Here is a 22,654-nt window from a genome sequence, read left to right as displayed (position 1 = left end):
TGAATGAATAGTTGACAATTATTTAAGGAAGGAAAATAAAAGAGCGAACATCAGTATATGAACGGATCGGAAAAAAAGACGAGCAATGGCGTACGGACGAGTGAATGTGAATCAACGATTTTCAGAATTTCGATCCATTCCTGGACTCGAAAAGCGGGGACCTCGGAGTGTTCTAGTGAAAATAGCTTTTCAATAGCTTCTGAGTCAGCTTAATTTTTGCCCGTCAGGGTGCGATGTCGACCGACAATGCCTTGCAGGTGCGCGGGACCGAGTGATATATTCAATAAAGGAGCTTGGCATTGAGAAACCGAGCTCCGTGGCTTGATTCTTCACTCACTTACTTACTTACTTACCGGCTCGCTCACTTGCCTGCCAGCTCACCACCCGCCACCTCGCCCACCCGCCCGCTGAATGAATGACCTGCTATGGCAAAAGAAAACCCGGCAGCCCGATCTCCGCCATTGATCTCTCGCTAGCTCCGTATCAACTTCATGTGACAGTGAAGCCCAAATGAAAACATTGCGCAGGGAAACAGGTGACTCCGCTCGCTCCTCGCAAACTATTACATACACAAGAGAGGACTTTGTCAGATTCGATGACAGCTTAAGCAAAACAATCCATATATTGAGATCTCATGATAACTTATGTCTGCGTTTGTCCGAGGCTCGTCCATCAGAATTTCCTCCGGGTATTTACTCGATTGTGAAATTGGGTTTTCTGAGCTTTTGCGCGAGCTCAATGCGAGCAGGCGGGCCGATCCGCCCACCTGATCGGCTAATTCCTTGGGACGTTTTCCGGTTTCTCGCCGTCGGGAAAATACGAGCGAAGACAATGGAAAGCCGCGGCCGTACATCGAGGTCGAGAGGAAAGCCGAGACGAACTTTTGAACCCAAAAGTACGTGAATAATCGATGTCCTTTGTTGATGGTAAATCGTCGATCCGGCAGACTCCCGTGTTAAGCTCAAGCACGGCAGATAAGCAAGCTATCAGAGTTGAGATAAGACATCATAGTGATCAATAACTTGACAACGCGCAGCGGGCAATACATTCCTGACATCGGTCGCTCGGTCGCAGACACTGACATCGACAATCGACGGCGTCCAACGACAACCCGAAGAACATAGCTATGATTTTGCAGTCAACGAGAGTGAAGGTTCTCGACGTCGAGCTCTGGCGGCGGCCTCCTCGTCTTCAATACAAGATCCGCTAACCTACTTAAAGAACATCTCGTTGCTGTCGTTGTTTTCGTCGTTGTCGTCTTTCTGGGCGGCGAGCTAGTCGGCTCCGTGGTCGACTATCGAGCCAGCCGGCCGACCAGCCAGTCAGTGAGTGAGTGAGTGAGAGAGTCGGCAGCACACAAGCCAGCAAAACGACCACTTGGTTAACTGTGGTCAAACTGTCGCTCGAAGGAATCGTCGATGTCTCTCCCTAATCTGCGCCCCTGAAGACCCCGCTGTGAGGACAACAAATTAAACATCGCATACATACGAGTTACAGAGAAAATACAGAAATCGGCGACACAAGAAGCTTGCCGTCACGACGACGCGGCCTCCCTGAAAATCTGTCGAGTCTCCGAGCCCCCAGCCAACTAGTTCCCCCCGCTTTTCGACTACACTCCGTTCTATGACGGTCAGGCCGGAGGCTCTGGAAAGCTATGGATCGAGAATCCTCGCAAAAGGAAACACGACCTTTCGAGAGCTTCCGAGGAGAGCCGCGAGCTCGGGAATAATATGAGTTCCCCGCTTCCCTAGAGAGGTTTCCTGACGATTGCTGCCAGAGCGTTTTTGGAGAAGAATGTCGATTGGATCGGGCCTAAAAATGATTGACCGCTTGCGGAAGGAGAGCCGACATCATCTTTGACAGCAATCGATCTTGGAGCAGTTCGGTGTGGCTGCTTCCCGTCGCACACCGCAGAGTAACCAGCCTCGAGTTCGCCTTATCCTGTGCCGTATGACGTATGAGGCATCCGCGGAACATCGTCTGCGACAATCGAAATCAATACGCCATCTCGGATCCGGGATCGGTGTTTAGTCCACAGGATCGAAAGCGACACGTTCCACAGAACCGTCCTCGCCGAAAGATGGACATGGGGCGACGTGCGCTACGGGCCCTCGCGTCCACGACAAAGATTCGTCAAACTGAACGGGAAGCTTTCCCCCTCCATGGACAGCATTGGTCACCGTCTGCATCCGATTGACCCTTCACCAACGGATCAAGCGGTTGGCTTAGAATAAATCGCAATTATTCGTGACGGAACCTCTGCGGAGCTCCAATCCATTGTTTCGATTGTTCACAGTTGTTGTCCACACGCACGAGGGGAGCCGTCTCCGGAGCAGTACAAAACCGGCGATTTCCTCGAGCTTTAATCCCATTTAATGCTGGAGAATGCGGATCCCGAACCGAATTCCAACCGAAGCTATTCGAAATCGAAACGCCGACGGTCAGTGAAAATCTGGCGTTCGATCCCTGCAGATCTTATAGTTCGAACGCTTCCGGGGAGGGGACCTAGATCATGAGAATCGGCTCGGGGAGCTGAGAGGAACTGGGACTTCATATCTGAGGAGTTGTGATGGATCAGTCGCGTTGCTCGATCCCTGGCAGGAGTCTCTCAGATTGTCCGGGTCGAAGTTGATTTCAGAGTGTCTTCTTCGCATTATCTATTACAATATTGCTCCTCTCGTTAGCGCTCGGTGGAGGCGGTTGATGGGATATAGAAGGTAGCCGAGCGGGCGGGCGAACGAACGAACACTCCGACAAGCAAGCAAACCAAGCAGGCAGGCAGGCGGGCGGGCGGGCTGGATAGCTTCGTAGCCCAATTCTTGGGCGTGCAACTTCATATCCATCGTTGTTGTAATCCCCTGCTCCCCTCGAAGCTAGACTAGTCCATATTGTACACTGCAGGGTGTCCGTGTGTGAGTGCGCTGCGCGCCCCGACTTCATGGGAACAGAGAACGCTTGGCTCGAGCAGGGAAGGCAGGGCTTACCTTTACATTTGGTCTCTAGCTTTGGTTCGTTGACGGCTACCGATTCTTATTGAATCAAGAGAGACTGTAATTGGCTGTTTATCGTTCCGCATTAACCCGATTATTCACGAGAAGTGTCGCCTTCCTGCGCTCGCTGACATGCTCGTGCACGCCCGCGGTTATATTTCGTTGCGGACAAGCGATCGAGCGGACCACTGGTGGCCTCTATCAGAAGAAGAAAAAATAACAAACCTCACCAATAAACACCTCATTCATCTAATAGCATGGGAATACAGCTCGCGGCGGAATCGGTCCTTACGAAACCCCCACATCGCGGGAGAACGAGTAAATGGCACGATTCCGCGAGGAACGATCAGCCTAATCTCCTCGAATTCCATCTCAGAGTGTTCCTCAGGTCGCCCAGAGCTCGTGGGGCGTAATTCTGTGGTCCGCGGCTTCTCGTGGGTACGATGCGATCTTTTGTGCGAAAAAAAAGTTTGTGGATAGCTCAGAGAGCGGAAACCTAACTCAGTCCGTCCTTCTGTTCGAGCGATCCCCGAGCCAGACTTGCGAGACGACGAAAATCGTTGACGAATCTCGTGATTGCGACGATAATAAGCACGATATGATTTGCATCGAACAATCTTTCTCATGCTCCCAAATGGGCAAAAGTTATGCGAACCGAGACTTGCTTGCACCGCATGAGTTTTATGTTAAACACGACGATGCTAAGCGCTCTCCAGAGGGTGACTGGATCGCGACCCTGAACTGACTCTGACTGAGAACTCGAATCGCCGGCGGTTTAGTACCTACCCTAGTCCGGGTCTTGTTCTCATTCGTCTTATTGTGGCCGCTGTTGTTCTCGTTCATCTTATTGTTGTTGTGTGGATCTTCTTCACATTGTCGTTGTTGCTTAAGTTTCGATTGTTGCTCTCGCGGCGGCAGCGCTGCTTATTCTGAGTGAACTTCGAATTGACGAGCTGGGTTTACAACGCCTGAGAGCGATCGATGTATGAAGATAGGGATCCAGCTTACAAATACCACTCAAACAACATTCGATTGCGGCCAAGTGATAATGGGTAATTGATGACTTCTGCGGGCTCGAGGTTGTGTCGAGCTCTTGGCGCTGAGCTTCTGTCGCTGTCGCGTTCGGAGGCGGCTTCGGCGGCCAACTTCGAACGACTTCTCGAGCGAACAACGAGAAGACGATCATCAGATTCTATCGGGTGGGTCTAAAATCTATACGCTTCCGCTGCCTTCTCGATCCGGACCACATGAGCTACCCTACAGATGTGTGGTCTTCACTCCCTCTGAGCCTTCAGACAATTATTGCATCTTCCACGATTTCTCTCTGGCCGAGTTTTCTGTGGGATCGAAGACCAAGAGCTTTTCGGACGAAGTGGAATACTACAGCTGGAGAGAGAAGTCTGAAATCGAAGGATTCCTAAAACACTGAAGGTGAGAAAAAGTCCACGGTCGGACTTGATTGGCGTTTTTATTGACACAGATTTACAATGTTCAAACTTCGAGAATTCCCTTTCGTAGAATCGAATTGCCCCCGTTCTGAAGGTCATAAACAATGGATTTGGGAGTCAACGAGATCTCGTTCACGCAAGCCTGTCGCATGATCGAGAATCGGGAGGAGTCTATCGGGGTCGGGGGCCTACTTTCTAGAAGTCGGAAATGGGAAAACGCGGGCCCACGGCGGGCTGGGGGAACTGTCGCCCGGAGCTAGGGCGCAGCAACGGCGTTAGGGCTTCTGGAGCTCAATATACTCCTGACTCCATCGGTCAAATTTTCCTCAAAGCAAGATAGGTTTTGGGGAGAGAAGGACTGCTGCTTGATTATAATGCCAGGGAGGCACGGTTTCCTGTCGAGGGGAGTCCGCTTTCGGGTCCTGCCTCGACAGAGTAAGATAGCGACGACTGGAGTTTCTCCCTCCGCATGAGAGCGAAGCTCCACGGTTCCACAGCGTGGAGGAGCTCGGAAACGTTTTCGCGTCATATACGGAGAATTCGATAAGTGAAATCGGAACTCTTTGCCATGACTCTTCTCCTACCTCAGCTCGGTTTTCAATCAGGGTCAGGTGTCCCCGTGCACTAAACCCCTCGAGCAGGAGACCGAAGTCGTGACTGACGGGACCTCCGAGCTCGGTAGCGGAGCGGAGCAGTCGAGCAGCTTCGCTCTTACTCGACATCCGGAATCGTTCAGATCGAACTCCCCAGGAGATTCCAGGAGGGAGCTCTTCGAGTGATCATTAATGAGTTTATGACCGGAGAGATTACTCCAAACATCAGATCGAAGCGGACTGGAATCGAAAGCCGGATCGCTCTCGGCGTCCCGATGAGGCTTTCGTGTGCGTCAAGGCTCGACACAGCTGTCGAAAAAAGAATAGAAGAACTACGCTCGCAAGTCGGGAAGACTCTAGACCCTGTTATCGGCACTCGTCCCCCCTGCACAAAATCTTTGAGACAAATGTGTTTCCCTTTCTTGAGAGTCCTGCCGAAGCTCGAAAACGTCGAACAATAACAAACGACGCTCAACGGACGTCAAGCGTACGAGCGATTGACTTCGTGCGCCGGTCGTTTCTCTCCATTCTTTCCTATGTCTTGACTGCTGCGTTCAGATGACAAAGCGCTCACCGATCAGCTAGTCAAGCTTGCAGAATGTGACTCCGCTTCATTCGATGACCATCGATAGAGAATTCCAAGCACACGACCAGGAAATCGATGTGCAGTGTTGGTTCAGTGAACCAGACAAAGAGGATGAAAGAGGCAGCAGCAGCAGCAGACAAAGACAAAATGCTGGAGCTGACAAGCCGCTCTGGAATTCTGTCCGAAATTGATCGAGAGTCATTCCCTGCGACGTTAAACAAAAGCCTCCTTCGCTCCGGTTCGATTCCCGATTTACGCGCTCCTTTCCAGCAGCTGCAGCGCGTCTTCCGCGTGATGCGTCACCGGAAATTTCGACAGGGCAGGTTTGCGGCGACGGGTAACATGTTCTGCAAGAGCAGTCTCCGTCGCTTCTCGAAACTAGCGGATCCGAGGACTCAATGAACAGACGAAAATCCCGGACCCGATCAGACATTTATTTGAATCCTTCTTGAAAGAAATCATGTCGTTACCATTCAAGAAGTTCCGGCTTCTTCCGATCCGCTCGATGAGCTCAGCCTCTAACCTTCCTCTCAAACAGCGATCTGACGGGCAGCGAAAACTGCAAACATGGTCGACGGATTTATCTAGGGGTATGGTGAGGTTGCTCGCGATTCGATGATGTATGATCTCGCTCAAGTTCCTGCGACACATGAGTGCATGTTCCTTCCACATGCTACACTCAGACCGTGGGTCGTGTCGATGAGTTGATTAGCAATTTCTCTCACAATTAGTATCGTTCACGGAAGTATCGTCCCTTGTATACATTCCATTTATACAAACACCGGGTGAATCTATGTTTTAAAAAGTGACAAAGCTTTGGATGAACACATCGTGACAACAAGAACAAAATTCACAAAAGAACAGCGACAAACAGAAAAAAATCCTATCTCCCTTTCCGCGAAACTCCCAGGCGTCGATCGTGAGATTTCAGCTCACTTCAAGTATTTTTTTATCCGAGTTGTGCATCACCACGTCTAAGGTACTGATGTGAACACAGGTATATATCAAGAATGCATTAAACAACGATTAGACTCTCGATGCAACTAACTCAAAAAAATAAATACACTCATATACTCAGGGAACGAAATAAAAGACTTCTGCCGGACACGGCCAGAAAAGCAAGAGAACGAAATACCTACCGAAGATCGTGACACCATTTCACTCGATGCATAACGTCCCGGCAATCGCTCTCTGAATGTCAGGCGTTTTTGCTTCTCATTTATATCGGGCTGGCAAGTGTATGGTACAATGACTATGGTGTAACGGTAGCGATCGGCTGAGAACGCTATCCGCGCCGCACCGCAAAGGCAAACAAACTCCAATATGCACATTTCATCCTCCCTCTGGCTGACTTCCTTCGCTTCATCTTCCTCCCTTTTCATTAGCTCTTTCCGCTAATATTCCGACCCAGGAAAGGACGACGCCCCGTTGCAGACATTCATGTGGTTCGATCCATCAATCGGGGACCTTCGACTAGAAGTGTTGCTCACATCGACGAAGAGCTAGACCAATGGTTCGAGCAGCTGTGCTCTGCGCATTCTGAACATCTCTCGAATGGATGACTCGATCGGATTAGATAAACGCTAGCTTGGGAATGTCGCCGCTGTTTTTTTTCACAGAGTGTACAGATTCAATAAAGGGTCCCGTCTACATTTTCCCCCCTCGCGTTCCAACATCAGTCATCGAAACTGCATCGAAGTTCCTCTGATGACGCCTCTGACTCGCCGGAATTCCGATCGCTGTTCACCGAATATTGAGCACGCTTAGTTCGAATGCTCTCGAACTTGGGTTTCCGGACGACGCCGAAGTCGGAGCGGAATTCAGCTTGAGACCGACTCAGGAGTCACAAGAGATTGAACAGCAGTCCCTTCATTCAACGATCAAGGGTTGATCATCAGTAGTCGACGAAGCCGCGTCCGTGCCAACCGCGATCACAGTGGAATTCGAGGGCGGCAGTACCGAAAATTCGATCTCTCCCGTAGGCGAGGGATTCTCAAATCCGTTTTCCGTTTTGTTGAGGTGTTCCCGGACGTCCCTGCAATAGGCATCAAGAGAAACTCGTGAGAACGGACATCGCATAACCAGTTTGGAAAAGTTCCCCAATCACCGAATCTGCGCGGAAACTCCGGGAAAGTCCGGAACAGTTGGCTGTGTACCTTTGCGAACACTCTTCATGAGTCGGAGCTTGTATCTCGTTCTGGGATGGGCCTGGCTTAGGCGATACCGGCTGCGGAGGGGGCGACGACGGCGAGGCGTCTGGGTGTACCGCGGACGGTGGAGCCGGCTCAGCTTGCGAACCACCCTGCTCGATCGTAGCTTCTACGGTAACTAGATTGTTTGAGCTTCTTCTCGAAGTGTACATTCGCGTATGATGAGTTCGCGAGCGTCGTCGCCGCCCGGACGTCCCGGGAGGCGGCGGAATAACGGGCGGGTCTCCCGCAACGGCGACACTGTACGGCGGTGGAGGATCCCTGAAGCCGTAATAGCAGTAGAGATCTTGCAGGGCATCGAAGCGAAGAAGGTCCGAATCAGAAATCGAGCTGCGCCTTCTCCGATCCTCCGGTACTCCACTGCTGCAGTTTTGTTGTCGTTGATACGATACCAAGCGTAGGGCGTATAGTCGGCAAGTGCATGAGATCGCTATCACGACCAGGATGCCGCACACGAGGGAACCCATGATAGCGGCAGTGATGACCGAATTCTTGATGCAGTACATCTCGTCCTCGGCACCGGAGCAGTCGGGCATGTGGTCGCACCGCCTCTCGTCGGATATACAACGGCCGTCCCCACAGAGGAAGCTCCCCCAATTCGGTCCACACCTTGCCGCCAAGCAGTTCATCTCATCGAAGCCGTCATGGCAGTCGTCGATGCCATTGCATCGTTGACTATCGTTGAAACCGCATAAGCCCCCGTAGTTTGAGCTTGAGGCGTGTTTCCCGCATCTTATCAGTTCCGGACACGGGTCGCAACCCCTCTCATCGTCTCCGAGAGGACAATCGAGTACACTGCGGAGAAGAATAACTAGATTAATATTTGGGGACGCTCCTGGACCCTCCGAGAGGATCGGCTTCTGGGTCGGGTCGCGCCGAAAATCTTGGCACTACTCGTCGCTCGCATCGATGGAAGGAAATCTTCTCTCAGGAATCCATCATCAGAATTTCGATTGCTTACCCGTCGCACGACTGAGCCGCCTGATCGTAGCAGTATTGAGTGCTGCCACATCGGGTGGCGTTGCCAATGAAGTTTTTGCAGAGAACATAATTACTGCCAGGTGGACACTGGTCTTCATCGAAACCATTCGAACAATCTCTCACGCCGTTACAGCGCTGTGCAGTCGCGAAACAATCTTTCGAGTGCATACCGCAGAATATATGGTCCTGGTCGCACCAAATCCACCGACCTAGAATAGAATCCCATCGTATAGGTAAACATAGTTATGAATAGGATTACTGGTGGGAGATATCTTCCATCCTCTGGGATAGGACAGGCCTCGGGAGCAGAGTCCGGGAGTATTGTCGCCATAAGTCGCGAGAATCTCATCATGGAAGATCCAATCAAATAAAATAATTTATAGCTCCGAAAACTCCAGTCGGTCTGACGTACTTCGTTTGGTCGCGGGATGGTTGTACATGGTCTGAGTACAATCTCGTTCATCGGATCCGTCTTCGCATTCTCGGTTCTGGTTGCAACGCCAAGCGGTGGGGATGCACTTCTTATCAGACTGACATTGGAACTCATGGGGCCCGCAGTCACTTCCAGCTTTCGAAACATAGTAGCGCAATTTGAACCTGTTGAGAACGACAGCAGTGCTCAGAGATCGAGTATGTTTGTGCTTGATTTGAGAACTGATCCCATCCGAGTTTTTCGATGGCTTGCTGATTCAGAACATAGAAAAAGCATAAATGGAAATAACGGGAGATCGCCCTAAATGCGGTATATATGGGAGGGATTCTCCGGTCGCTGATGAACTCACATTCTTGTGATATTCCGTCCCTTGGGAGCGAGATTCGCGATGCTCACAAATTGAAGACTGACACCACTCCCGGCGGATAGGAACGGCTGCGGGAGGCGTTTCTTACCGCTCCCGCAGTAAATATTTTGTTGGATCTGGTCGTAAGCTAGGTCTTTGAAAGCTACGTATTTCCTGCGCGGCGGACCTATTTCGGAAACTTTCAACATCGCTCCCAGACAGCAGTCGGAAACTCGTTCCGCAAAGCCTCCGCACGACACAAGGCTGTCGTTCGCATGGGGAACTGTTGTGTCTGCGAAGCAAACTCGTCAGTCTTTTCTCGGATTGCAAATGTTCGTTGGAAGGTTTTCGTATCTTCATAAGGGCGAGCTCCGTCGTCAATGGAAGGAGCACTCACCGATGACGAAGTCTTCGAAGTGGATGGTCACCATCTGTGAATCATTGCCTCTGATATCGATGGTACAGTTGACATTTTCGTGCTGAATCAGACTCATATCGGGACTCAGAATCTATAAGCAACGACTCGTTTCAGTCTTATGGTATGGCTGAGAAATTGTCAATCGGTTGACGACATATCGATATGGTCTCCGAGGCTTTCACTTACGAATCCGTCCGTGTGGAACTCCGTATAATTCCCGCATATTGAGTAGTTGTGGATTGGATGAGGCAAGCCCCGCCGAGCACCACTGACACTCAACGCCAGGGAGACTGTGGACGATGAAGAAACAGAGTTACCTCGAGCTCGTTTTTCCAAAATGAACGTCGAAGCGCAACTACGTAAAATAATAGACTAGACTCAGACCCGAGTGAGGAGGCGAAACTGGTGGGATTCGCATTCTACGATCACAGAACACTTCGCGACACATGCCTCCAAGATGGTCCGACGCCCGGTTTCGTATTTTCCGGATTTCCTCGCCGGAGGGGGAGGGGCCCTCCCGGACCCTCTTTATTCTATCGAGCTCGATCCCTCAGGAGCCGTTGGATGATCGAGCCCAAGGGCTTCGCTCATTTGAAGAGCATGCTTACGATTGAAGCGGTCGCTCCACTCCGGCGAATCGACGTTGTCTTCTGCAGGGAGGTGCGGCTCCGAGGCTGGAGACATATGGGACGCTGTTTCCTCTGCGCATTTGGTCGATGATCGGAAGATCAAGAGGAGCCTCCATCTCCCCGAATAGTTACGATATTTCCCACAGAGATACGGCTCATCCGATGGCTGAGCCATCAATTATTCCAGGAAGGAACTTCCTTCCGGGGCGCTCTACATGAACTTGCAATTAACTTCCCGACTTCGAATCTGCTTCGCATAACCATTTCGACGAATCGGATAACGTCGTGGATAGAGCAGCGGATGACGTCACAATTTTCAAAAGCACTTGATGGAGCGAGTCATCTTTTATTCGAACTCGAGAAAGGAACGCCTTGAAAAAATCCCTCCAATGTTGATGTAATATACGCAATAAGCTCATCCTAGGTGAGTTCTGACGTGGATGACTTCTCGGTATGCAAGGACGAAAGACCCTCATTTTCTATCGGAAAAAATTTCGGATGCGATTTCGAAGAGTGAAATCTGCCCCTCGCCTCAGGCAAAGAGACTCTCTTAGGCGAAGTTTCTACAACACGAGAGTAGATTCGATCCAGACGACAAAGTCAGGATAGAGGTTCTCGAGTGCGATGGTCTCACATCGATATCCGGGCCAGAAAGCTCCAAATGTAAACAGCTTTCGTCATCTCATCGTAATATTCGAAACGAAGAGGGACGAGCGATGCGAGAACGAGTTATGGGATTTAATATTCGCTATTGGCGCCGTTGCCAAGGACGTGTGAACGCCGGCGCCGCACGCACGACTTCGGTATAGCGAGCGAGTGCCGGGGAAACTTCACCGCATCAGAAATGGTCGATGCCTCTCTGAGAATACATTTCGCACGGGTCCACGCTGGGAGAATTCTCTAGGCGAGCGTTCGATTGCATTTCTGATAATTGAAAACTATATCTTTCGATACGGGCAGGTGGGAGGAATCTTACGGAAGCCATGCACCAAAAAAATATGCCGCTCCATCCGACAATACGGTCGGTGTGAGTGAACAAAGTCGTCTAAGGGCGAGTTACATCTCGTGGTTTATAAAATTTCCGTCGATTGCCACCACTTGTCGTCGACTGTGTCGAAGACACCCCGAGGGCATTCAAGGTCGAATCAGACCCACTACACACGTCCTACGAATGATACCGCCATTCGGGATTCGGCATTACGCAACGAGGAATCCTTATCGTTCTTTTCCCATTTTCTTCCGAGTAACTGATCGGAAAGCACTGCGCTGGTTTCCGATCGGATACGAGCTGAGGAAATGGAGCAGTCCCAACGGTGTAAATAGCTCCCTTCCACTTCACTGGGGCCAAATTCATCAAATTGTGAACTAAATCTCTGGAGCGGTCGAACACATTAGGAGAGAACTTCTCCACAAGAACTTCCCGAAAATCTCATGGTTGCGGTCGCGATTTCTCGATTTATTCCATGAAATGAGCAATTTGATCATAATAAAAATGGCTCGTTCCAAAGCATTTCGTTGTTCATATTGTCTCGAATGAATGCGATCAGACTCCATAATTGAATAGGAACAATGAAACGGAGAATAATAGGGATGGCATTGGATCGTAGGAGTGCGCGAAACATAGATGATGCGGAACTCGGGTTTCAGTTCACACCAGCGATGATGCCAAGCTGACACGGGGCTTATTTCCCTGCATAGAGGGACCGCTTCCCGTGACCCGTGATGGAAATGCCGAACTACGATGGGAGCAGCAGCGTTATTGCTGCTGTTCTGTAATTGTTGCCATCTGCTCACTGAGGAGCGTTGGCCGACCAACGAACCAGTACGGTCGCCGGGCGATAGTGTCCGCCTGCGAATAATCAGACCGGAGGGTCTCTTCCAGGAACGAGGGCATGACACTCGTATCAATTTCCCGCCGGCGAGTGAAAAGAACAAACAAGGACCTCCCTTCCCCATCGAAAGTCTGTCGCGCATAGGGTCCTCTCATTAGCATGCACTGAGCCTCCGCGAAAAGGAGAAAGACACTTATTCGGCGTTTCTTTAAAATTTCGCACGCGGTGCGTTCGAGTTATGGGAGAGCGGGACGGATGCCTGGCGGCACTTCTCCTACATCACAGTGGAGCCGCTGGTGGATCCCGCACAGGATTCGGGCAAACGTTGTTGCAGCTTGGTCGTGAGAACATTGAATCCGACGTTGGCGATGAGGAGGCTCTGTCTATAACAACTTCATAATATACTTACCGAGGGCAGCAGCAAGGGCAACCGTCATCGCGACAGGAGTTCCGTATTCGGTCACAAACGCGGATGCATTTCAGGGGACGCTCTGCAATTGAGTCAAACGGAATCGAATCAGTCAGTTTGTTATGAGGTGTATTGAGTGTTCTAGCGTGGATTGAAGGCGCATTGACCGCTTGGCAGTTCTTAGTTTTCATTTTTGGGAGTGTCGTCAGATGTGTTTTCCATTGAAACATCAACGACGGAACGGAAGTAAGTCGCTTCTCAGCTCTGGGCCGGGGAAGTCGTGCTTGTGGTCCTGATGGAGAATGAAATAGCTTCCATTCCTCCTGAGGTCCCCGTCCCTCAAAGAGAGAGGAAAGTCGGATAGGAGGCTTGTCAGAGGATTCGATTTCACAATTTATGCCGTCCGATCGCATGAAAGGAAACAAGACCGTCGGCAGGGTGGGCCCATGATCCAGAATCCTCTTTCGACCTCGCATTCCGCCGACGTGGGGCGTTCCAACTTCTCGAAAAGTCAGCCGGAGCGCCCGAACGCTGGGGAAGTCGGAACCGTCCCTGGGTAGTTAGCCGCCATAAGAAAACAATCGGGGCTAGAATCGCAGGAGGCAGCGAGCCTTCATTACAGTTTCCTGTTCCGTACCATTCTCTGATGCTCGGATCCGAGAGCGAATCATCGCCGGATCGTCTTGCGATCCGCGTCGCAGCTCAGTGTAACAATATTGACTGTATTCTAGCATTTCCAAACAGAGCCTATTTTCGAGCTCGACGTCCTGCTTGATCAGTGACAGCTCTCATCAGGTCGTACGCATCGTCCTGCCAACTTTCACGGATGTGACTCGTCGACGCACATCGCGGCTTCAGCCGAACGTAGACAGAGAGCTTATCAGTTTGAGATTTCCGCACCAATGCGCGACGCCCTCGAGGAGCTCACAGGGGTGTTGACACCATCGGCAGCGATAGTGCGGTCTGCCTCCGCTCGAGCCAGAAATGTCGTCATGACCTAGAAAATCCGTTCATCCCTCGTTTCTGTTTGTTCTGTGCTAACGGGGACTCATCGCAGCCTTGAGCAAGGCCACAGAAGATGCAGCCAGCTGGAGCCAAGGTCTCTTTCTCGGGCTGAAGCGATTGGGGTGAACTTTCGCAAGATATTCTCTGACGCTCGCTAGCCTAGCCGAAGCTTAATCACGGATTATTTTCATCTCGGTATAACGCATCGGAATCGCGGTATGGCAAACGACAGCATTAAGAGCTGAAGTCCAATCAATTGTCTCAGATACGACTCGAGATCAATCAGCACATATTCAAGATGCACGAAGATAGATCGAAAGTTTCTCGCAGCAGAATAGGACATTATCCCCCGAGTGCCCCGGTACTCAGACACCGTAGCGAAATTGTTCGATGGTAGACCCAGGACAGATTCTTCTCGACGAAGCAACGGTCTGCAGACTCGAAGTTCAGGACAACCTTCCGAAGCATGCCCGACTTGGAATCCAATCAGAGCAGCTCGATCGTAGGATATTTCCATCAGCCGATTATCGCTCTTTCATCATTCCAAAGCAATCAGCGTGGAGCAGACCACCGACAGCAAATCTGCTTTAGTGCGCCCCCCAGCCCGCGCGCGCACGAGGGTTTAAGACGATACGAAACGCTGGGTGAATCACTTTTCCTTCGGACGAAGGCCCGGACAATCGTCGACGAGTATTCTACGGGCTGAGCTACAGAAAAATCTTCCAGTGGTAAGATCAAGATTCTCTAGCGATCGCGTGACCTCCCATGTCATCCGAAATAGAAGTCATTTACATAACAGGTCATCGCAGCCAAATATTACCGCTATATAACTCGATGGCGGAATCGGAATTGTCCGACTGACTTTGATCGAAATGCTATAATAAGTTGTGAAACGATCGAAACAAAACCCCTTCATATGAGAGAGTCGACGCTAATTCCCGTAGGTTCGTCAGGTTGGTCTAGAATGTTTTCAGGCTCTCCATGCGTTCAATTATGCGAGCACGGTGGAGATACACAGATGAATGCTCCAATTGAAGAACTGACGTGGCCGATCTTATATTTTTGTTTTATCCGTGTATTTTTTTTTATTAAAATTGTCGTCGAGACCCGATTCTGTGCAGCGCCCACTGGGCATCGCTATTTTGGTGGGAACATCAAACTTTCCAAGCGACTGATCGTCAAGCTTCCGAAGCGAGACCTGTACCGCAGTTGTCTCCATCGATGGGAACCAGGTGGAATTGAATGACCGGAGGGACACATCGCAATCTAAGTCGATTGGCGGGACCCCGTCCGCGCGGCTTCTTGGAATTTTTCGCTGATCATCTTTTTCGGGGAGCTCTGCTCGCAGAACTCTAAAGACTTCAGCAACAAGCTCGAGAGACTCGTTCCTCTAGGGTCTGAGCGGCTCTCAAGCTCTCGGCGTCTCGCCCAGTTCACGCTTTTTTCTTTTGAGTCAAGCACTAGAGGCTCGCTCTGTCTCCGAATCGCGAGCTCGAGTGCACCGAACTGTAGGTCAAGTAGCTCTCTTCTAGAATTATTGCCAATTATTCGAAGCGATGCACTGGATTAAGAGCCGACATAGAGGGGATTGACGATGTCAAATGAATTCCACTTTACTGGAGTCTCACGTTCACCAGGTTGGAACTTTGGAAGTAACATTCGATTCACGTTCGAGCGAAGACGAGGTAAACACCGACTGTTTGTGTGTGCTTGCTACACGGATACACAGCACCAAGCATCAGCTCGTTCTGAGCGTCAGATCGCATAGGGTCAGATCCGGAGTTCTGAACTTCCGTCACAGGAGTCACGACGGGGAATGGCTCGAAACGCTCTTTCCGACTCGGTGAGCTGCCGAAACCCTTGAGCACGAGTCGGGAACGTCAGGGAGCCTCGAGTTCTGCAAGAAAGTCCGTCCAACGCGCATTCTTTGTTCAGTATACGGCCTGGAGTAGGAGAAATTGGACACGCACCTCCGGAGGCGAAAGCAATCCCTCAGCGAGGCCGTCTTTCTTTCCCGGATTTTTTCTCTCACTTCTGCTGGTCGTCTGGTGACAACGTAATACAGAAAGGAACACAACGTCGTCGACAGAAAACGCCCGTGGAAAACGGGTCCGTCGGGGGTGGACGACGCCGGGTTACGGATGGCCGCGCGGGCCGACATACTTTCTTCAGAAGACGAGTGGGAGAATCGGGCTGTCCGGAGATGAGGCTACCGGGCACAGCATCGATCAGCGATTCGTTACTCAGAGTGAAGTCCTGGGTTTTTCGGTGGGCGAAAACATCTTCGTGCGATTCCTCTAGATGAGCGACTCAGCTCAGCTACAAGTGCCCTTAGCGTGTAACTCTCATGATCTGGATTCTATTCCGCCGAGGCTTCATCGTGAATCATGAGCAATGAATACTCCAAGAATTGAATTCCATGGACCGAAGTGAGCTTCTAACGAGGACTTTCCGCCCAGGATCAGCTGATCATTGCGTGAAGTCCTATGGTGTCATGCCAGATGATGAGATTGATGTCGATTTTCAGCAGTTCTTCTAGCTGCATCTTTGATTACTGTCATAGGATGAAGGGTGATCATTGGCAGCGCATCTCCGTTTCATCCGTCCTACCGCACCGCAATCGTCGCGCTCTCCGCCCAAGTCCTCACACTCATCACCTTGGAGCCACCTCTCCCTCTCGGACACCAGAGCTCCGTAGGTTTCCGCTTCGATGGAAACGGAGCTTCGAGAGATTCCTCGAAAATTTACCTCTGACCACCCAGGTTCGACTATTTTCGAGGGCGAACTGGAGCAAGCGGAGAAGGCGGGAAACGTTCCAGATGCCGAGCTCCGATCATGATTATTTCGTCGATGGCAAAGGACCTTGAGTCCAAGCGCTACAGACCAGCGCGCATAACGCACGAGTTTCGTACGAACGGCATCGGCAGAATCGATTCTGTCGATCGTAGACCGGAGAATGATGCCCGTCTGTGGCGCGGACTAGAATTCGAGTACTTCCAGCATTCTCCGCGCAGGATAAGGCTCGAAATACAAGCTCTAGAAGGGGGACAGACTTTCCAGGGAACTCCGCACCTGATCCCGAGGAGGTCCGAAACACGAGACATTCAGAGCAGCCCGCTGCTCAGTCGTAGCAGCGGCAACACTCACTTCCACCGACAAGGAAGACGATATGTGAAATTGCCGCATCGACTTCCGCCTATGCTCTTTTAGAAGTGAGCCACTGAATGCCTCAGCTGACTTGAAGAGCTTTTGTTCCTGCGTGGTGCGTCCAAGGCGCATTTGATTCCCACTGCGTTCTCATCAACTTCATTCATCACGGGACCTGTGTTCAGACGGTGTTGTATCGAGCGGGGTTGACTTTCGTAATTCCATATTCCAGAGCATCATATATTCGCCGCAACACGAACGGATTTGGTATGAGTTCATGCTCTAGAATTCACCTGAACTTACTAATCGGGGCTCGAAGAGGGTTCCTGAACCCTCCTTGCATTCGCAGTTCGCCAAGAAAAAGAGGCAGGGAGCAATCGGAGCGCGTAAAGCGCTCGAAACGAAGAGCTGTGGCCACCTACCAGCTGACTCCGATGGTCGTGGGAGCAGTAGGTTCCGTCCTCACTTGCTTCTTAGACGTTTGCGTCGAGTTTGTCGTCGATGATGGTGCCGACGACAACGACGTTGATTCACGATCACGGTGGCACAAAAACTCGAACACCACTTTAGCAAAAAGAATTACTAAGACTTCGATCGAGTCTTGGCTTCAACTTAGGAGTCATTTCGAACCCGAGCTCTCCCGTAGGGACTCTCCACTCTTTATCCTTTATTTCACTGTTCTCCTTACAGCTTGTCGATTGAGCGACAAAGATGCCCGACGAGTGTGGAACTGACACACGGACTGAGGCTAGCTGGCTGTGAAATTTCTTAGGGGTATCATCAGCTGCCCTCAGTCAGCACTGCTACGACGACGACGAATCCACCACTGCTGCTCTGCCTTTCTTCTTCTAGCAAGCACGACGACGGCTGCTGGCAGCACACACTCACAGACCCACACACAGACACCCAGCAGCAGCGGCGGGAACAGGCAGGCACTTTTCGCCTACGGCAGCAGCTCTTTGGACACCAGAGCTTATCTGATTCCTGCGGTCGCACGCTGCACTCTTCGTACGCGTATACTAACATACATGATAAATACACCGTATGATCGCCTCTGGGTCGAGTCTTTTGGGGAACCACACAAGAAGTACAAGAAGAGGGAAAATTGAGCAAAATCGGGATTTGTTGATGGGAGAGGGATGTCGATGATATCAATGATCTTTGCGAGAAGCCAGATCGCGATCGGGCGATCCTTTCCACCTTCTACAGACTCCGATTTCCCGGCACCATAGAAATACATAGACATTCGGCGGGCCACCTCTGAGCGCCGGAGGAGCTCGTGGGCCCCACAAGTTTCCCTTCGCATCCGAGAATGGATATGCTCGCGAGAGCAAATATTACGGGGAGTGAGAACCGTGCGTGCGATCGTACAAACGGCGTGCAACGTGACAGCACACAAGTCGGATTTCAGGACTGGGGCCTCCGTCGCAGCCCAGGCGGGCGATGGATCCCGCCTCCTCGAGCAAATGCGGCATATCGTGCTATGAAAAGGTATGCTGCGTAGATCTGGGAGATTCGATTTGTGGAGGGATGAGCACTCCCTCAGGGTAACTCGAGCGAGTTCTATTGCGATCATCAAAAATGCCGCTCGAGCACGGTCCTTGCCCTGATTTACCGGCGCCCGATCTTCCCCACCAAGATGTGATCCTTGGATAGCCTTCACCCAAGCTGAGGCGGAAAGCTCCACCAGAGCTCTCTCTGGGAGCCCTTCCTCCAGCGACACTCCGACGTCGTCCCCGATGAGGGAAATACCTCTCTTCTTGCTCAATAATTTATTCGTTCACGATATTGTACAAAACAAAGAACAATGAACTAAAAGATCGTTCACAGGATGGACGCTCGTCATTACAAAGTCCCCGTGGTCCAACTCGGGGCTACTAGGGAGGTTCCGGTTATGCGTCCTCCTGCTCTCGATTGATCCTCGAATCTGAGTTCGCCAGATCGGATTTCGGTTCTCGATCGTGTCGGTCAGACCACGTCCCGATTCTGATTCTACCGTGAGACGCATTAGGTCCCCTCAGACCTAGCTAACAAGAAAAGGCGATAAATTGGACGTCGCGGAAATGAAATTGATCAGCTCGCGTCCACGGCAGCTGCAGTCAGCTCGGTTTCCGTCCCGAGTTCTTGGTCCGAGATTTGCACCCATTCTCGGTCGGCTGCGGAAGGAAAATCACGTCAGTATGGAGACTACTCCCTCAGAGGGATCGTAAACTGGGACATATATCCGGATTATTGAAAATGTTTCCGCTTCCCAGCCGCTCTTCCGCCGACAATTAGTAGATACCGAATAATACCTTCTCGGTCTCAGGTTGAGTCTTGCCCTGCTCGAGTTTCATGAGTTGAAGAGCTTGCAGATGAGCTCGTTTTTTCTCACTTGGCGTCGGGTACATTTTGTTTTTCCCGCGTCGATTTCTAGCGCGACTAGCCGTGATTCGTCCACCGTCAGATTCGGAATCTGACGAGTCGGTCTCGACCCTCCTGGCACAGCCTTTCGAATGAGTCTGTTGCTGGGGCGGTGGCTGCGTCGAACATGCTTTCGCTGAGTGGAGATTCGATGCCGACGTCTGCGTGCCCTGAGTACTCGACTCGTCTCGAGCCTGGTGGTCTGAGATCTGGATGAAGAATTTGTTCCTCTCGCCCTCTATGTCTATGATGCCTCCTCGCTCCTTCTGCCGCAAATACAAATTCGTCATTTGTCGCTGAAGCGTCTCGAGCTGGGGATTCATCCTGAACTCCGGGTCGTCGAGCTGACGAGAGGGAGGCGGTAGAGATTCGCTATCCTCCGCCACGAGGTCCTCTGGAATTTCTACGCGGCACATCGGACACATGAGCTTTCAGAAGAGAGAAAAAGATCGGAGATTAGATCTGGATTTCGTCAGGGAGGTGTTAGGATTCGAAGATGCCAGGTCAACTCACAATGAGAGGTTCTTTTAGAGGACTGTTGTTTTTCTTTGCTTCCTCTTTCTTCTCGTGCATTTCCTCTAATTGGTATTTTATGTAACGACTGAGACAATGTCCGTGAAAATAGTGAAAACAGCCAGTCTTCACGAACACGTCTGTTTCGGTGAAATCATACAAACATATGGAGCATTGGCAATCGGGGCTGTTCCCTGCTGTGAGATGGTCGACTGCGGCCTGCAAGGAAATCCTCAATTCTTTCAGGGAACGTTCTCAATGGCAACGCGGCGTCACGGCGGCCGCCAAGTTCCCTCAGGAGGGACTTCGATAGACAGCGGTTACAGATGAATGAACTTTGAGGAATTCCGCCCACCTGGATTAGCTCATAGAGTACCATCATCCCCTCTCTGTCCTTGGCTCGCTGGATGAGATCCTTCTTTATGTCCTGGATTCTGTTTTCGCTCAATCCGCGGGGATTTTTAATGGCGATGACAGGAATGACGTCTGGATACTGAAAGGAGGGGAAACAGAGATTGAGATAAGCTCAGCGCAGAATAGTTTCGTGCAGTCTCACGGTAGAGCATAGTCATGCCCATGGAAATTTATTCTAATCTGTCCACGAGAATACTCACTCCAACTGGGATGTAGAACCAGAGTTCCATGCACACCCACTGGGCATCGGTATCTTCGCCCGTGGCTGGCTTGAGGTTGACTTTGATCGTCTTCACATATTTCCTGTAGCGAGACGAACAGGGGACTCGATTATCCCCCATGATCGAGAATACCACTGATGGTGGGCAGAAGCGATCGCAATCGGCTACTCGATTTCGGAGCGATCGATACAGAGATCAATATCGGCTCAATAATCCACCCAACTCACTCATTTCTTTCGAAGATCTCCAATTCATGGATGAAAATCGTCTCTAGAGTCTCGAGCTCCATCGAGATTTGCCTGGAAATCGAACACTGTCTTCGTACGGACCGACATTTCGCAATCGTATCGCCTGCGACAGGAGCGATTCTCCCGAAACACGGGAACGGCCGGCGAGAATAATTTCCGTAAGTTTTGCGGCTCATCTCCACCGGGAGAAACGCGAACGGAGTTCGTAGATTCGCTTCTCACTCCAGAGACGTCAAGATGCGCTTAAGTTACAGCTGTGGCGACCGTATTCACATCCAGGCTCTTCGTGATTCGTGAGCAATCCATCCCGCTAGAAATTCTTGGAATCTATCGCCTGCGTACTCACTCTTCCGTCTCATCCATTCGTTATGATATGCTCCTGTTCCGCTCTCGAGAAACGACTCTGTCTCAGGCTCTGCTCCGTAGTAGTACAAACGCGACAGGAGTGAGAACCGTCAGAGTCCCCACTATTATTATTATTTACCGTCTAGCCGATGATGAAATGATCTCCCTCTGCCAGCGGGCTCATGTAGGGGAGAAAAAAAGTGTATTTATGAGGACGCTCCATGGACAGGACCAAGGTTCAGCTCGCGGAGAGCGTCTCTTTAGATGGCTTCATTCCCCATCAGGATGACGGGTATCAGTTCTTCAGACACTCAGGTAAGGATTGGGCGATGATCAGGCGAAAAGCCGGGCCTTGATCCGGCTTGACCCGATGGAGGAGCCCAAGAAGATCGAGTCGGAAATGCCCTAGTGCCATCGGGATTCCTTGGGGAGAGTCTCATGGGCCACGCACAGGGCCGTAAGAAAACATCCAGTTCGGGTTCCCGCATTCCTGTTCGATCCCCGGGAATGTCATTCATCCGGATCATCTGCGTCTCGTATTGAGTCTTACCTCGGTGACTTCCGTCTCCGCCATTCTCTTGCTGTCCCCCCCAGAACCTCAATCGATTCTCCCTGATTGAGAGCTCCTTTCCAGTTTTTCAGCTGCCGTTCGAAAATCCGGCAAGGACAAGGACTTCGATCCCTCGACCATTCCGAGCGCGAAATCGGGTCGCTTTCGAGCCGGGTCCGCCTGGTCCTCGATCGAAACGCGTTTAACTCTACGCAATGATCAAGAGCTGGTCACAGATCATATCTAAGATAACCTTGTCAGCTTTTCCAGATCTCCTAGGAGAAGGGCTTCTGAAGGCTGGAAAGCTACGCGGGCTCGCGAATGGGAGAGGAGGAAATAGCGAGAATGGCCAAGCGAATCCATCCGCGTATTAAGGACTGATTTGTGCGGACAGCTTCGATTACGGTTTCCTGGACCGGTCCTTAAGAAAATGTCCGTATACTAGGTTGACGAGGATGGGAATAACAGAAGGAGTCCATGGGAAGTAACCGAAGAGAAAATAGCTCAGATGGATCGGAGGCCACACAGTTACTTCCACTGAATGACGGAACGGTCTCGAATGAAGTTGGCCGCCACTCGCTCTACACAACATAGCGCCTCAACAGGCAAGGGACACGGTGTGTGTCTCACTCAAATTGATGGTAGCACTCGACAAGTCTTCTCAGAGTGCAGTCGTTTAGTGATCCTCGATGTCGTTGTGATGTGTTCTTCTTGTTGAGCTCCCCGAAAATCCCGTGAAAGAGCTCTGAAGGCAAGATTGAATTCTGGAAGATTTTCCGAAATGAGCATGTTATGTCTTGGGTTGCTGGAGCCGATAGCATTTGCCCCGTAACCGGGGAAACTACGGTGATTTTGGAGGAAGTCAATGCATGAGCTGAGGCCAGCCTGACAGTAAGGGCAGCAATAACTTCCCATCGGGCTCATCACAAGTTG

The 22,654-nt window shown here is 51.0% G+C and overlaps 2 protein-coding genes across 2 annotated transcripts; both read right to left on the bottom strand.

The window, feature by feature from the left end:
• Positions 1-7,486: 7,486 nt before the first annotated feature.
• On the bottom strand, positions 7,487-10,689 carry LOC108864705 (low-density lipoprotein receptor-related protein 3-like). Its single transcript, XM_018640850.1, has 8 exons — positions 10,614-10,689; positions 10,192-10,295; positions 9,985-10,096; positions 9,591-9,879; positions 9,221-9,405; positions 8,789-9,017; positions 7,774-8,622; positions 7,487-7,652 (listed from the first exon to the last, which is right to left on the bottom strand). Exons 1-8 carry the CDS (start codon positions 10,687-10,689, stop codon positions 7,487-7,489), a joined length of 2,010 nt encoding a protein of 669 aa, XP_018496366.1.
• An 8,101-nt stretch (positions 10,690-18,790) lies between these two features.
• LOC100901602 (E3 ubiquitin-protein ligase RNF25) lies at positions 18,791-21,292 on the bottom strand. Its single transcript, XM_003746874.2, has 7 exons — positions 21,173-21,292; positions 20,806-20,877; positions 20,558-20,660; positions 20,299-20,436; positions 19,944-20,162; positions 19,322-19,858; positions 18,791-19,183 (listed from the first exon to the last, which is right to left on the bottom strand). Exons 1-7 carry the CDS (start codon positions 21,187-21,189, stop codon positions 19,127-19,129), a joined length of 1,143 nt encoding a protein of 380 aa, XP_003746922.1. The 5' UTR covers positions 21,190-21,292; the 3' UTR covers positions 18,791-19,126.
• Positions 21,293-22,654: the final 1,362 nt, after the last annotated feature.

The sequence above is a fragment of the Galendromus occidentalis genome, unplaced genomic scaffold (genome assembly GCF_000255335.2).
Source record: "Galendromus occidentalis unplaced genomic scaffold, Mocc_1.1 scf7180000077508, whole genome shotgun sequence".
NCBI lineage: Eukaryota > Metazoa > Arthropoda > Arachnida > Mesostigmata > Phytoseiidae > Galendromus > Galendromus occidentalis.
The sequence above is the reverse complement of the archived record's forward strand: the minus strand, read 5'-3'. Positions and strand labels throughout refer to the sequence as shown.